The sequence below is a fragment of the Dromiciops gliroides genome, chromosome X (genome assembly GCF_019393635.1).
Source record: "Dromiciops gliroides isolate mDroGli1 chromosome X, mDroGli1.pri, whole genome shotgun sequence".
NCBI lineage: Eukaryota > Metazoa > Chordata > Mammalia > Microbiotheria > Microbiotheriidae > Dromiciops > Dromiciops gliroides.
In genome coordinates, this window is record NC_057867.1 from 3,377,665 (window position 1) to 3,392,225 (window position 14,561).

Here is a 14,561-nt window from a genome sequence, read left to right on the forward strand (position 1 = left end):
TGCGGGGCGGGTCTTAGGGAGAACTTTGAAGGCAAGTGAGTCTAATTTCTTAAGATGGCCTGCTGTCCGTTAAGGATGATTCATCTTCCAAGTCCTACTTAAATAGGAGACTTTCTGTAAGAAACCTAAAGTGTTACCCTTCCAATTACAGGAGAGACTCTTGCTTCTCGAGTTGCTGCCTCCCAGCTCACTTGCCTTGGTTGTCTTGAGCTTATTGCAAAAAACAGGCAAGAGTATGAAGATATTGCTGTGAAACTGGGGACTGATCTAGAATAGTAAGTAATTTTTTTCCTGGCTAAAGTGGAGGGAGGAAATAAAGAATTTAAAGAGACCTTTGCAAAGGTTTGGCATTATTCTTAACCTGTTTAACATGTGTCCGAAAAATGTGAATGCCAGGTTTGTTTTCAGTATGACTTGACCTGCTGCTGTCCTCTACATTCTAATTGACAGAGGTCTTTCTTTTTCCTCCAAACATTTACAAGATAGAAAGAAGTTGGGTGAAATAAAGAAAGAACATGCATGGTGTCTTGGCTGTACACTTTTTTTTTTTAAGTGAGGCAATTGGGGTTAAGTGACTTGCCCAGGGTCACACAGCTAGTAAGTGTTAAGTGTCTGAGGCTGACTTTGAACTCAGGTACTCCTGGCTCCAGGGCTGGTACTCTATCCACTCCGCCATCTAGCTGCCCCCTGTACACTTTTTTTTTTTTTTTTAGTGAGGCAATTGGGGTTAAGTGACTTGTCTAGGGTCACACAGCTAGTAAGTGTTAAGTGTCTGAGGCCGGATTTGAACTCAGGTACTCCTGACTTCAGGGCCGGTGCTCTATCCACTGCACCACCTAGCTGCCCCCTGTACACTTTTTTTTTTTTTTTTAGTGAGGCAATTGGGGTTAAGTGACTTGCCCCCCCCCCCCATTTTTGTTTGTTTGTTTGGTTTTGGTTTTGGGTTTTTTTTGCGGGCAATGGGGGTTAAGTGACTTGCCCAGGGTCACACAGCTAGTGTCAAGTGTCCGAGGCTGGATTTGAACTCAGGGACTCCTGAATCCAGGGCCGGTGCTTTATCCACTGCGCCACCTAGCTGCCCCTTGTATACTTTTTGTAAATAAATCATATTTCAAGTGCTTAGGGGGAAGGGTGTCAGGATTTTAAGTGCTATCACTGAATGAAGGTCCCTGACCCTTTTCAACAATGAGGCTATAGGAGACAGACCAGAGAAGAGAACTGTATGAAATGAGAAAGAAACCGATGCTCAGGGATTTGATTTTAAAAGTGTACCTTAGTTCTAAGGCCTAATTGGGGTTTTTTATTGGTTTTGATTTTATTATCTCTTTCTCCATCTCTCTCTTTCTCTCCTCTCTTTCACCCAGCCTGAAGAAAATCCGTGGCAAAGTCTGGAAGCAGAGAATATCCAGCCCTCTTTTCAACACCAAACAGTACACAATGGAACTAGAACGTCTTTACCTTCAAATGTGGGATCACTATGCAGCTGGAAACAAACCGGACCACATGATTAAGCCGGTTGAGGCCACAGATTCGGCATAAAAGATTCTGTACACATAGGAGAATTATCCCGAGACATGAGCCTCTGAAGCCTCTGTTTGCAAAGGGAAAGGGAACTAGAGACCCCTACATTTCTACATATCTGCTCTATACCATTTGACATACACAATGGTAATAAAATAGCACAGCAAGACCTACTTCCTGCACAGTAGGGAGAGACAGTAGAGATGGGGAACTGCTGTTCCACAAGGAATCTGCATAGAGTTCAGCAGTGCACACAGGTGTTGTGTAGGTATGGAAGACGTGATTGAATGGGATGCTTGGTAGGGGAGAGAGAGATTGCCCAGCCACTTGCAATTCTATGGATTGATTGAATCTTCTATGAATTAGTTTTTCCTTATTATATTGGGGATTGGAGCTTTTAAAAATGTTGAATTTCAGGTATTCCCATTGGCGTGTGTGGTTCTCTTCCCAGGATTTGGTTTCCAGCTAAAATGTTGTTCCTTACTCTTCCATCAGTGACATTTCAGCTTTTGAGCCACAGATTTGCTGGTGTAGGCTTTTTATAGGTTTTATAAACCACTTGAGTCTATGTCAGCCTTGTAGTGTCTGACCTGTTGATTTGTGCTGTTGGTTTTAATGATGACTTTTTGTTCTGTATTTTTGTTTTGTCCCCCCAGTCTTCCTCCACTTCTTGGTTTTTATTTCAAAAAACAAAAAACAAAAACCCCCACCCCTCCTCAAACTCGCCTAATTGGCAGGAAAACCAGCCTTAGGATTTCACACATGTTCCCAAAGTGTTTATTTGAAACACACTGGTGCCAAATGCCAATTTTTCAGAAGTGATTATTAATTATGTAAAAGCACAGTCATGGCACTGTTGCAGAGAATAAATAATTTTTGTTTTCCAAGTTTTACACCCCCCCCCCCCTCAGCGTTTACTGTTGTCAGAAAGTGATAGTGTGCTCAACCTTTTGGCTCCATTTTGATGCTTTGGATTTCTCTTGAAATTTTCCTTGTTCTTCCTATTTCTTTTAGCAGAAATGAAAGCCCAGGTAAGTATTCAGTCATTTCATTCAGTAAGTCATGATTGCCTCCAGTACATTAAGTCGATTTCATTCAGAAATGGTGTCATTTGAGAAGCTCTGCAGGCCTACTGCAGAATGCGTCCAAACGGCATTGCATCCAAATGATCTTTCCATCTGGACCTTCAAGTATGCGATGTACAGACTTTGCCTCAATAGTGGCTTGACTGCATTGCTACTTGATTTATCAGACCTCAGCCCTGCTGGTGCTGGAGCGTCTTCTGTGAAACCACAGGAATAGAAGTAGTCCAGAATTTCAGCAAAGGGCTTTAAGTTGAAAAGAAGCCAACATATGAGTGTGTCTCTGTTCTTAGTGCTGCTTGGTAAGAAGTATTTGTCTGCTAGCAGTGCTGCTTGTAGGTGACCATTTGTGGCCAAGGCCTTGGGTTTGCTTCACCTACTTAGCAGCAGCTGATGCTTTGACTGGTTCCTAGCTGACAAATTCTTGCTAAGTCACTGTCAGCTGCTTTCGGCTTCTGACAGACTTTTACCATTGATCAAAATCTGAGCAGGTACCCTCAGATTGAATTCTGGAAGCAGAATTCCTTAAGTATGAACTGCTTCTTTCAGCAGTTGGAGAACTCCTTAATTTATTTTTCACCTTTTCAACCAGTAAAGGATGTCAGAGCATTTCCATGAATGATGTTTTCAGTTCACAGATTGCCGAAAATGGATTAGAATCAAAACTGTACCTTTCTGATGCCCTGGAGGCTGTGAGCTCCAGCCATTTCACATAGCACATCACTCCTGCATTGGAGGAATTTTTTTTCCTGGTGTGGAAAGTATCTGCTGTGGTTGAAGCTTTGCTTAATGTAACAAACAGGTTTTTGTTTCCAGGTAACGTGTCTGACGAAGACTTAATTCTGAATAGAAACATAGGTATTACTGGAAACTAATTGTCTTTTCTATTGTATTCTGCTTTATCAAAAACAGTAAAATATTTAAATTGTGCTACAGAAATACAAATATTGTCTTGCAGTCTTTAAACAATAAACAGAAACATTTTCCTCTGAAGTTCAAAGTGAATGTCCTGTGTTGTATGTTAAATGCTAGCTGTGTACAGTTTCAGAAATGATTTATTGTTTTAGAGTATGATGTTAGTCTGGATAACAGCAGCAGGGGGTGGTGTGGGGCTTCTTGACTCTGCCACGGGTCTTTTGGTTTTTTTTTTTTTTAGTGAGGCAGTTGGGGTTAAGTGACTTGCCCAGGGTCACACAGCTAGTAAGTGTTAAGTGTCTGAGGTCAGATTTGAACTCAGGTCCTCCTGACTCCAGGGCCGGTGCTCTATCCAATGCGCCACCTAGCTGCCCCTTTTTGTTTTGCTTTTAAAGTATGACGCAGCTATCCTGTCTCCTGCTCTGGCTGTCCTGTGGAGAAAGGTTTTTAGCCCACTGTCAATTTGATCCTCATTTACCTTGATTCCAGCTGTGGTGATGGTGATGGTAGGGAGGAGGAGGAGGAAGAAGAGGAGGATAGTAGCTAATGTTTATATAGCACATTATTTGTAAAGGGCTTTACAAACCTTATTGTCATTTGAGCCTTAAAACTGTGTGGTTGGTGCTCATTGGATAAGGAAACAGGCATTCAGAGAGAAGTGACTTGTCCAGGGCCACAAAGCTGGTAAGCCTCTGAGGGTAGATTTGAATTCAGGTCTCCTTGATGCCAAAACCAGTAGTCTCCACTGTGCCACTTGCTTTTAGTTTTTTCTTTTCTTTTTCTGGTTTTCTTTTGTTTTTTGTTTGTTTTTGTGGGGCAATGACTTGCCCCAGGTCACAAAGCTAGTAAATGTCAAGTGTTTGAAGCTGGATTTGAACTCAGGTCCTCCTGAATCCAAGGCTGGTGCTTTATCCACTGCACCACCTAGCTGCCCCACAAAGATAATTTTTTCTCTTGGCTTTGTAGGTCAAAGCCTAGTAATGTTTTCCTGCTAAAGACTGAGGAAATATACAAATTTTTTTTTTTTTTGGTGAGGCAATTGGGGTTAAGCGACTTGCCCAGGGTCACATAGCCAGTAAGTATCAAATGTCTGAGGCCAGATTTGAACTCAGGTCCTCCTGAATCCAGGGCTGGTGTTCTATCCACTGCCCCACCTAGCTACCCGGAAATCTACAATTTTTATTAAGTAGCTGATATGACTGTGCTAAAAAAAAAACCCCAACAGTCTCTGCTCTTAAAGAGCTTCCAATCAGGGGGAAGGCAACACGTAAAAGGAAGGTGAAAAAAGGTGGGGGAGAAGGCGGTGGTGGTGAGGTATGATGAAGTCCAAAAGCAGCGTTAGCTGATGGTAAAGTGGGAGTTTATGTAGTTAATGCTAGACCATTCCCACCTTGCTTGTCTGGAGTGTAGGGTTAGGGTGACCCTCTCCCCCAGAACAAAAACAACCCCAAAGCTATTAGAATGGTGTAGATTTTAGAAATTTAGAATTATAGAATCTATTTACTGGCTTTAGTGTAGACAGTTTTAGAGTTGAAGTGGCCAAAAAATTATCTACCTGTAATCCAATGGTATGCTATTGTTTTTAGGTTTACCTAAGTACATATGTAGTGCATTGCCATTGTGTGGTCCACATCCCAATTCTCATTTGATCAGGGTTGGTGGGGGGGTGGTATTTCTTTGGGTACTAGCTATAGCTGTTACTTTGCTGCTACAACATGTCTTGGGGGTAATGAAGGAGATATACTCTGACTAAACAGTCAATAAACATTAAGTTCTTACTATGCCCAAAGTCTGGGTACCTAGGTGGCACAGTGTATTGAGTGCTGGGCTCATCTTCCTGAGTTAAAATCTGGTCTTAGACACTTAGTAGCCGTGTAATTCCTGGGCAAGTCAGTTCACCCCATTTGCCTCAGTTGTCATCTGTAAAATGACCAGTATCTTTGCCAAGAGTCAGACACAACTGAACAAAATGCACAAAGCCCTGTGCTAAGTTCTGGAGCTACAAAACGGGGCAAAAGACAGCCCTTGCCCTTGAGGAAATCTCAATCTAATAAGTTGCTTTCTGAGTGCTCCCACAATGACTAACTTTTTTTAAAAAAAAAGTTTATTTTTGCATCATTAACTCTTAAAAAGTTACTAATTGAGAAAGGAAAAGTGGAAAGAATTGAAACATCACACTTCATACCTGTGTTGGGGGGAGTGGGGTGGAGCGGAGTAGGCTGAGTAAAAAGAAATCCATCCCTGAGGCACTCTAAAGACCTTAACTTCCAGCTCTTAAGAGCTCAGTCTGCACTGAGTGTCCCTCATTACTTCTTTATCTGATCAGATCCTCACAGCTTTCCTGCTAGGCAACTCTGCTTTTGGGCCATTTATTCTTAACACGCTGCCACCCTTAGGGAAGGGGTTGTGTGTTCTCCCAAACTGCTGCAAAGCCTTGCTTTTGAATTCCTCGTCCTTTAGGCAGTAGAGGGGGGGAGTGAAGGCAGCAACAGCATCAGCAAAGCCTGCTTCTTAGTTCTCTTTGTGAGCAGTTTCTCTCTTGGCCCATGGCTTCTATCCCTAGGTGCTTCTGACTTCTGCACCCATTTGTTTTCATCTAATTGTTTCTGGCTGCCAATGCCTCAAGTTAGGACCTATTCCTTAGCAGTGATCTTAGTCGTACCTCAGCTCGGAAAAAGGCCAAAAGCACCATTCTAGCAGCTGGAAGAGACTATGTACCAATTTCCCTATAGTTCGAACTGTGATTTATAGTTTGTCCTTCAAAACTGAAGTCCAGTTTAAACGAGCTGGTTGGACAATGCCTGGAGGCCACGTTCACCTCTGGTCAAGTCTTTTAGTCTTTATTTTTTTGAGAGACTAGCGTTTTGAGTTTTGTTTCTTCTCAAGCTCACTTGATCAGCGTTTCACACACAAATGGTTTTTCTGCCTTTAAGGAGCCCAAATGTCCCCAGAACAAAGGCGCAGCACCCCAACAAATACAGGTATTTTGCCCTGCCGAGACGTCCTTTTGGAACCTGCTTACCACCTTAACGATGAGGCAATCAGTCTAGGAAAATGGAGCTCGGGAAGCTCACTACCCCAGACGTTAAATGGAATTTTATATTGGTAACTGTACAAGCAGATGGTAGAATCTAAAAATAAAGGTGCTTTTGGGGGGGACAGCAACAGTGCTAGTGGAAAAGAGTACTCATTGGAAGCACCCACGCATCTACCATAATAGGAAAATAAGCTGTAAGGTTTAGAAAGCATTTTACTGAATTCTTTTGAGTTTGGAAACACTGCAAAGTCAATCAATCTACTTGGGCTGTTTCTTCATCTGCAAAATGAAGCAACTGTACTCCCAGCGCTATCGCTATGATTTCTTATGGTGGGCTGCCCATTTTCTTAACCGACCGAGGAAGTGACCAACTACCGGAAGGGTTACTTGAAATGTGCATGTCGAGTATTAGTAGTATCAGCCAAGGTATTATTCGAACTGATCTTTTTTTCCGGGCTGTCTCTTTCCACTTTCGGTTGCCTTCAGTTTCACTTTCGCTTTTAGTAACTAACCACGGCCTTTCTCTGTGGATTTTCTCCCCGGGTGCCTGGAGGGGACTCGGCCTGACCTTTAAAGCGCTCTAAAGAGGCTTATTCCTGGGAGGGTCCCCCTCACCCATTCCTGCCGCTTGCCTCCGGGGTTTTATGGAATTTTCCGCCCGCCCCCCTCCGCCTCTGGTTGCTTCCCACCGGCCCCTGCGTGTTTCCACTCCCCCCGCCCCCTTCTGCGTTCCCTCGCCCTAGGGCAGTGGCTGAGGTGACGGCTGAGCCCCTCCCGCCCTAGGAGAAGGCAGGGAGGGGCGGCCCTGTAAAATCTCCCGCGCTTGGGTGTTGGATGGGCTCGAACGGAAGTGGAGGGGGCAGTGGGCACGATGGCGGCTACGACTAGGGTGGAGCGCTAGGCCCTTTTCCCCCGGTCCTGGCACGCAGGCCCAGAGAAAAGGGGGTTCGGGCAGGGATCCCACGAGATCGAGACCTGAAGAGGCACCGGAAGTAGAGTTGGGCCGAGCCGGCAGTGCCGCCGGAAGTGGCGCGAGCTCCGCGCCCGCGCCAAATTCGAACAGGCCGCCCGCAGCTCTGGTAAAGGAGCACCGGAAGTGGGGCTGCGCCGTCCCTGCAGCGCCGCCGGAAGTGGCGCGAGCCTCGAGCTCGCGGCAAATTCGAACGGGCCGCACGAGCGGCGGTTGACAGACAGCCGTTGGTGAGGGCTCCTTCCCGGCGGCGGACCGTGGACGCTCCTCGGGATCTGGGCCGAGGCAGTTCGCCGAGCCATGGCGCGGGTATTGGGCCGAGGGGCCGAGGCGGCCGCCCGAGGTGAGAAGGGAAGCGGAGGCTGTCCCTCCTTCCGCCTCCGAGGGGCGGGCCCGGTCTGGCTGAGGGAGGAGAAAGCGAGAAAGGGCTGATGTGGGAGGGGAGAAAGGCGGCCAAGGCGTTGGCTGGGGGGAGGGGAGGAAGGGGGAGAAAGCGGGAAAGGGGGGAAGGCGGGGAGAAATGGGGGAAGGCGGGAAGGCGGAGGGCTCGAGCGGGGAAAGGAGGGGGTGGGAAGGATGGGCGGAGAGACGCGGAGGCAGGCGTTGGCCCGTCCCGCCTCGGGCGACCCTGGCCCTGCGCTTTCCTCTCCTCAGCGCCCGCCGGGCGAGCCCGGGCCCGGCTTCTCTCCTTTGAACCTTGCCATAGGCTCGCAGTCTTTTGTCCCTCAGCAAAGCAGTCAGTGACCATTTGTAAGGTGCTTACTGTGTGCCAGGCGTAGAGAAAGAAATAAAAGATAGGCTCTCTTTTCTTTTCTTTTTCTCTTTTCCCCATAAAAGTATTTTATTATTTTGCAGTTACATGTAAAGATCGTTTTCAACCTTTATTTTCATAAGACTTCGAGTTCCAAATTTTTCTCCTTCCCTCCCCAAGACAGCCAGCAATGATAGGTTATATCCGAACAATCACATTAAACATATTTCCTCATTGGTCATGTTGTGAAAGAACGATCAGAACAAAAGGGAAAAACCTCAATAAAGGGGAAAAAAAACCGACCAAAAAGTAGAAACAGTCTGGTTCAGTCTGCATCCAGATTCCACAGTTCTTTTTTCTGGATGTGGGGCATTTTCCTTCTCGAGTCCTTTGGAATTGTCTGTCTTGGATCTTTGTCTTGCTGATGTGTTATTTGAAATATTGGGGGCTACTAGCTATTTCTGTTTAAATTATTGAGGAACTAGGCTGGGGTTTCTAAAACATTGCTACTTATAAATTAATGGCTATTGCACCCATTTGGGGCAGTAAGCATTTATTATTATTAAATCATATTAAATGTTAGTAAAGAATTGATCGTCTGGCATATAACCCAAACCGACCCCCGACCTCCCCCAGCGGACCAACTGGCTTTATTTATTTATGTATTTAGTTTTTTTTTAAAGTGAGGCAATTGGAGTTAAGTGACTTGCCCAGGGTCACACAGCTAGTAAGTGTTAAGTGTCTGAGGTTGGATTTGAACTCAGGTACTCCTGACTCCAGGGCTGGTGCTCTATCCACTGCGTCACCCAGCTGCCCCAGACCGGCTTTATTTTCAAGGACTTGGAGGCTAATGGGGGAGACAGCAGGAAACTTCGTCCGAATCAGTTGTAGATGACCTGGAGACAATGTGTGCTGGGGATCAGGCGGCTTTTGGCCCCGACTTGAAGGAAGTCAGGAGATGGATGGAGATAAGGAGGGGGAGCACTCCAGGCTTGGGGGACAGGCAATGAAATTCCTAGAGCCTGAGATGGCGTGGCTTGTGTGAGGAATAGCTAGGAGGCCAGCTGGAACTAGACAAAAGGCTTGGGGACCAATGGGGGGGGGCGAGGGAGGAATCAGGAACGAAGGGAAAAGGGGGAAACAATGCCGAAATTCCACGGAGCTTGACAATATAAATAACTTTGGGGAAGGTCCATTCTGAGGGTACCCTCAGTTTAATGGCCTTTGTTAATTAGCTCAGTTTAATGGCCTTTGTTGCTTTATAGGGAAGAAGGTGTGGTGGAGAAACAGAATCTCCAACCATTTATATTTGGGTCTAGACATCATTTTCTTTTTTTTTTTTTAATTTTTAATTTTTTGTATTTTATTTTTTCCAATTACAGGTAAAGCTAATTTTCAACATTCATTTAATTTTAAAAAATCTTCAGTGGTATTTATTTAATTTTTTGTGTGTGTGACTTGCCCAGGGTCACACAGCTAGTAAGTGTCTGAGGTCGAATTTGAACTCAGGTCCTCTTGACTCCAGGGCTGGTGCTCTATCCACTGCGACACCTAGCTGCCCCTTTATTTAATTTCATAAGAATAATAAGCACATTTCTTTTCAACAAACTCAATTTCTACTTTAAGTTGAAAAGAAAAAAGCCAAATGTATGGGTTCTGAGTTTCCATCTGAAAATATTTATATGCAAAGAATAGAATTTTATTCTGACCTCTGATTCATTAAGAAATGTAATAAATGTGGGTTCCATGGCCACTTTACATTCTTTCTGCTAAAACTTTATACATGCAGCATGTGGACTAGATTATTTGAACACAAAATAACCGTTAAAATTAATTCCACCTTTAATTTGCTCCTCAGTGCTAGATGTTCATAGTATAGACACCTTATGATGACCTACTTTAAAAATTACATTATACAAAATAAGTTAATGTCAAATAGGCTATGGGAGAAACATCTGTCTTCAACTTCACCTGTTTTTCTAATCATTTTAAAATTTTTATTTTCTTCAAGTAATAAGTATTTTTATTTATAGTTTTGAGTTCCAATTTTGTCCCTCCTTCACTCTCTCCCCTCCCCCCTTCCTGAGGTGGTAAGAAATCAGATATAGGTTAAACAAGTATGGTTATGTAAAGCGTTACCATATTAGTCATTTTGTATAAGAAAACTTTAATAAAAGAAAAAAAATGAAAGAAGGTGAAAAATAGCCTGCTTCAGTCTGTGTTCCATCAATATCAATTGTTTCTTTGGAGGTGGATAGTATGTTTCATCAGTAGTCCTTTGGGATTATTTTGGATCATTGTATTGCTGAGAATAGTTAAAGTCATTCACAGTTCTTCATCAAACAGTATTGCTGTTTCTATGCACAATGCTCTCTCGGTTCTGCTCACTTCATTATACATCAGTTCATACAAGTCTTTCCAGGCTTTTCTGAAATCATCCTGCTTGTCATTTCTTATAGCACAATAATATTCCATCACCATCATATACCACAGCTTGTTTAGCCATTCCCCGATGGATGGACATTCCTTTGATTTCCAATTCTTAGCCACCACAAAAAGAGCTGCTATCAATATTTTTGTACAAATAGGTCTATTTTTCTTTTGGGGGGAATATCTTCGGGATATAAGCCTAGCAGTGGAGGATATGCTCAGTTCTCTAGCCCTTTGGGCATAGTTCCAAATTGCTCTCCAGAATTCCCTCCAACATCCAATATTTTCTGTTTTTGTTATATTTTGTTATATTTTGTTATATTTGCCACTCTGATAGATGTGAGGTGATACCTCAGAGTTGTTTTAATTTGCATTTCTCTGATTAATAGTGATCTAGAGCATTTTTTCATATGATTATAGATAGCTTTGATTTCTTTGAATACTCCCTGTTCATATCCTTTGACCATTTATCAATTGGGGAATGACCTGTATTTTTATAAATTTCACTCAGTTCTCTATAGAAATTAGGCCTTTATCAGAGATATTTCTTTCTTTTTTTTCTTTTTGGTGAGGCAATTGGGGTTAAAAGTGACTTGCCCAGGGTCACACAGCTATTAAGTGTCTGAGACTGGATTTGAACTCAGGTCCTCCTGAATCCACTGTGCCACCTAGCTGCCCCCAGAGATATTTATTTCAAAAATTCCTTCCCAGTTTTCTGCTTCCCTTGTAATCTTGTTTACATTAGTTTTGTTTGTCCAAAATCTTTTAAATTTTATGTAGTCAAAATTATCTATTTTACATTTTGTTTTACTCTCTATATTTTCTTTGGTCCTAAATTCTTCCTCTGCCCATAAATCTGACAGATTAATGATTCCATACTCTCTTAATTGCTTATGGTATCATTCTTTATGTGTAAATCATGTACCTATTTTGACCTTATTTTAGTATATGGTGTGAGGTATTGGTCTATACCTAGTTTCTGCCATACTGTTTTCCAGTTTTCCCAGCAGTTTTTGTCAAATAACGAGTTTTTGTTCCAAAAGCTTGGATCTTTGGGTTTCTCATATACTAGATTACTATAGTCATTTACTATAGTGTAATTTGTACCTATTCTATTCCACTGATCCATCTCTCTATTTCTTAGCCAGTACCAGATTGTTATCAATTACTGCTTTATACTACAGTTTGATATCTGGTACTGCTAGACCAGACCACCTTCCTTCACATTTTTTTTCCATTGATTCCCATCAACATTCATTTTAAAATAAGATTTTGGTTTCCTCTCCCTTCTCCCCTCTCCCTCCCCACGACATCAAGCAATCTGATGTAGGTTATACACTAGACATCATTTTCCCATCTATAAAATGGGAAAAAAAGAAACACTTATTTTAATTCTTGCCTCAAATCTAGGTAGGAAGGCAGGTTTTAATCCCTTTTTAGTGATAAAGTTAAACCCCAAGAGGTTAATCTACTTGCCCAAGGTCTTGTAGCTAGTAAGCAGACTCAGATTTAAATCAGGAGAGGACCTTAACCGACTTCTTCACTTTTTTAAAAATTAAATTTTGTTTTCAGTTGACCTCTTTCCCCCCTCCACACTGGTAAAAAAGAAAGACCAGGGTCACACAGCTAGTAAGTATCAAGGGTCCGAGTTCGGATTTGAACTCGGGTCCTCCTGAATCCAGTGCTGGTGCTTTATCCACTGCAGCGCCACCTAGCTGCCCTTTTAAAGTACTGTTAATATGAATGTATGGATCACCTGGATTTGATGGAGGTGCCTTATTATCCAAAAGTATTTTTTATGAAGCCCTGGGTTAATAGGAACAAAATGTCCTTCAACTGAACTCCGAACTGAACCCAGATAGCAGCTAAAAGTCCCTACCTGGTGACTTCTTTTCTCAAGATAGTAAGTCCTTATCTTATGGGGACATCTGGGCATCCTCATCCTTGCCAAACCACTTTTTGGAAGGAACACTGTAATCTTATCATGGTGCTTCTAAAACTGCTTTGCATTACATCCATTCTTGTTACAGTATTTGTAAGGGTTGATCTGTAACTGACAACAACTTGTAACCAATGAACAAAAAAACCCTTCTATACCCTCAGAAAGAGGGAGCCTCCAAGCTCCCTTCTTAGGAGGGGGTCTCCACATGATCATGTTTCTTTCTTCTTGGGACAGATAAATTGGTATTATGTTTTTTCTGTCTGTCTCTGATCTGGTTTTTCCTGTAGGAGAAATTATGAAAAATAATTTCTCTTATTTGATCTGGTTTTGTCCTGTAGGAGATATCTGATCTGTTGTGGGTTTTTTTTGTAGGAGATAGTATAAAATTAATTTCTCTGATCTGTTTATTAATTTTTTTGCAGGAGACAGGCAGATAAAAACTATATTTAATTTTCAACAGTATCTAAGTTGACCTGTAACTTAAATCTGTCCGATTTGTCAATGCTTTCTTTTGGTCTTCATTGTTTTTAATTTGTTTTGTTTTTGCAGGGGTGAAGGTGGGAAATCCATATTCCCTTTCCCTTACACTTTTGGTAAAGGGAAAACAAAACAAAAAACCTTTATAACAGAATTGCAAAGTCAAACAAAGCAGATTTCCACATTGGCCACATATGTAGAAAAATGAATGTCTCATTCAGCACCTTGAATTAATTTTAAGAGGTGAGGCCATGCTTCATCATTCATGCTTCTGTTTGGCTATTGTACTGGTTCTTAAGTCCTTCAAAGTTATTTGTCATTTTAATTTTATTGTCGTGGTATACATTGTTCTATTTCTGCTCATTTCACTTTGCATCAGTTGATGCACATCTTTCCAGGTTTGGCTTTTTCTTAGGTTGTAATAATATTGCATTCCATTTGTGTGCTATAAATCGCTCAAGGTATTCTTTAGTGGCATAATTACTGATACAGAAAGAGCTGTTCTAAATATCTTTTGTACTCATGGGTCCTCCTTCTTTAATATTTTTGTGGTCTAGATGTAGAAATGGCTACTGGGTCAAAGGATGTGCCCAGCTTGATGGACATGGTTCCAAATTGCTTTCCTGAGTGGCTGGACCAATTCACAGCTCTACTAATAGTGTGCCTTTTTTCCCCTGCAGCCAATATTGGAGGCAATATTGCTATTTTTTGTCATCCTTGCTAATATGATGACTATGTAGTAGATCATAAAATTCCTTTAATTTATATTCCTTCTAATTATTAGTGATTTGGGTCATCTTTTCCATCTGGCTGTGTGTTGATAGCTTGAATATCTTCCTTTGAGAGCTGCCTGTTCATATGCTTTGACCATTTGTCAGTTGGGGAATGGTTCTTGTTCTTAATAAATTGGAATCAGTTCCTTCTATATCTTAGATAAAAGACTTTTATCAGAAAAACATGTTCCAAAGGTATTTTCTCCAAATAACCTTTCCCCTCATGATTTTTATTTTATTTTTTTGGCGGGGCATTGAGGGTTAAGTGACTTGCCCAGGGTCAACACAGCTAGTAAGTGTCAAGTGTCTCAGACCGGATTTAAACTCAGGTCCTCCTGAATCCAGGGCTGGTGCTCTATCCAGTTTGCCACCTAGCTGCCCCTCATGATTTTTAACTACATTGATTTTACTTCTGCATAAGCTTCTAAATTTATGTAATCAAAATTGTTAATTTTATTGTCTTTAATCTTCAACCTTAGCAAAAGGTGTTTTCTTTGTTGTTCTTTTAATGTGTGATGTAACTTTTTTATATGTCGTGTATCTCTTTAGAGTTTATCTTGCTATATGGCATGGGGTGTTGATCTGTAACTAATTTCTTCCAGGCTTATTCCAGTTTTCTCAGCAATTTTTGTTCACTAGTGAGTGCAACATGTTAAGTGAGAG

General features: G+C 42.2%; 2 protein-coding genes across 2 annotated transcripts in view; both read left to right on the plus strand.

The window, feature by feature from the left end:
* OGT (O-linked N-acetylglucosamine (GlcNAc) transferase) overlaps positions 1–3,591 on the plus strand; it is a 36,204-nt gene extending 32,613 nt beyond the window's left edge. The window contains exons 21-22 of the mRNA XM_043974475.1: positions 152–275; positions 1,365–3,591. Coding sequence (XP_043830410.1) covers positions 152–275; positions 1,365–1,539 — 299 coding nt within the window. The 3' untranslated portion in view covers positions 1,540–3,591. The remainder of the gene's footprint in view (positions 1–151; positions 276–1,364) is intronic.
* A 3,719-nt stretch (positions 3,592–7,310) lies between these two features.
* Positions 7,311–14,561, plus strand: part of GCNA (germ cell nuclear acidic peptidase) — a 39,478-nt gene continuing 32,227 nt past the window's right edge. Inside the window, exon 1 of the mRNA XM_043974540.1 lies at positions 7,311–7,868. Within this exon, the coding sequence (XP_043830475.1) occupies positions 7,826–7,868 (43 nt within the window). The 5' untranslated portion in view covers positions 7,311–7,825. The remainder of the gene's footprint in view (positions 7,869–14,561) is intronic.